Raw genomic sequence first — 1,785 nt, 5'->3', positions numbered from 1 at the left:
CAGTAATACAGATAAAAAATCAAAAGAAAAAAAATTGTGTAGGTCTTCTGGACGGGTTTTCTAATGAAACGTTTCGTCTCTTCTCCGAGAGACTTCTTCATTTCTTTCTTTCTTCATTTTTACCTGAAACTCTCAGACTGAAGAAGTCTCTTGGAGGAGAGACGAAACGTTTCATTAGAGAAGAACCCGTCCAGAAGACCTATACAATTTTTTTCTTTTTAATTTCTCTAGTTATTGTTATTATTTTTATAAAATGAGTCGCCCGTGAAGAACCGAAGACGTGTGGAGGCCCAGCAGCAGCACAGTATTTTTATCTTCAGGGAATTGTATACCTGCTGATGACAAAGTCACACTTTGTACACAACCTGACCTTGCCTCATTGATCTGCCTATTTGGAGTCTGTGCTGCACAAACACATACCAATGAAGATTTCTAACAATTTACCAATATGAGCCACTAAAAAGTGTTAGTTTTAATTATGTGGAGCTAAAAAATTAATGAGAACTCCAAAAGTCAGCTTATAATAAGATACTATGATTAATTGTGCAGTTTGGAGGAGGTGAACCTGATACTGGGGGGGTCCTGGGGCCCCAATTTGGCAAGTTAAGCTTCCAGCTGGGCTAAACAATGCCCCTGTTACATTATATTCACTTACAAAAGCCAGCCTGGTTTTCTAGTTCACTGGTAATGGCTGTGTTTAATAGCATCACCCAAATCCGAAGGGCGACAGCATTTCCCGCTCAGTGCGTAATTCCTGCGGCGCTGAGCGTGTTTGCCCTTCGCTTTTTAATCACAACATCCACCAGTGAGCTAGCCGTCCGCTGTAGCGCGGGGACTTCTAATCCTATGCCCACTTACGAGCGCTCCGTTCGGCCACGATGACCAGCGCCGACGCGCCGAGCAGCGCCGCCTGGCACCAGGCGATCCAGCAGCCGCTCCGCCGGGCCGCCGCCGACGGCATCCTGCGGGCCAGCGCTCCGGGAGCGGCGCGTATCATGCCGCGGAGCGATAAAGAAGAACCGGAGACATGATCCTGGGCATCCTTGCCTCTCCGGCGGGTACATCCGCTCCTCTCTCCGCTCCCCTCTCTCCTCCCCTCGACCTGTACCAGAGTCCGTGACGTCACCGCGCGTTTTAAAGGGCCATAGATAGGATGGTAACCACTGTACAGAGCTCATCTTTCCTCCACCGTGGAAATTTTATCCCTCTCCTTCCTCTGCTGCATATTTTGTTTCAGAGAAGACCTTGTGTTCATTTAATTCATGTAAGTTTTTTATCCATATGTATGAATCTCCCTTCACCTGAGAGAAATAGGACTTTTTAATGCTGCTTTGTAGGGGTGCAACAATACATGTACCGTATCGAACCGTATCGAACAGTACAATACACACTTGTATCGAACAATACAAATTTTTACAATTTACTTTATCAGCTTGTCTTCTGAAGATGCTCTGTGTTGAAGGATCAGTGGATCTGTGTTCGATTACTCCACCTAGGCTGCATTTTTGAGCATAGGTCCACTGAGAAACTTGCTGTTTCAGCAACATTTAATTTTAAAACTGTACTTTTGAGGTTAAACAAATGTTCATAATTAATTTAAACAAATTACAAGTTAAAAGGGGCAAGGAAATGTCTATTTTTTGTATGAAAAAAATATCAAACCGTGAGACTAAAGTATCGAACCGAACTGTGAATTTTCTGTATCGTTGCACCCCTACTAGATAGATAGATAAGATAGATAGATAAATAGATAAGATAGATAGATAAATAGATAAGATAGATAGA

The 1,785-nt window shown here is 43.4% G+C and overlaps 1 protein-coding gene across 1 annotated transcript in view; it reads right to left on the bottom strand.

The window, feature by feature from the left end:
* xkr5a (XK related 5a) overlaps positions 1-1,110 on the bottom strand; it is a 16,904-nt gene extending 15,794 nt beyond the window's left edge. The window contains exon 1 of the mRNA XM_014009980.1: positions 859-1,110. Within this exon, the coding sequence (XP_013865434.1) occupies positions 859-997 (139 nt within the window). The 5' untranslated portion in view covers positions 998-1,110. The remainder of the gene's footprint in view (positions 1-858) is intronic.
* Between the last annotated feature and the right edge of the window lie 675 nt (positions 1,111-1,785).

The sequence above is a fragment of the Austrofundulus limnaeus genome, unplaced genomic scaffold (assembly GCF_001266775.1).
Source record: "Austrofundulus limnaeus strain Quisiro unplaced genomic scaffold, Austrofundulus_limnaeus-1.0 Scaffold64, whole genome shotgun sequence".
Classification (NCBI taxonomy): Eukaryota; Metazoa; Chordata; class Actinopteri; order Cyprinodontiformes; family Rivulidae; genus Austrofundulus; species Austrofundulus limnaeus.
Note: the sequence above shows the minus strand (reverse complement) of the source record. Positions and strands in the feature narration are given on the sequence as shown.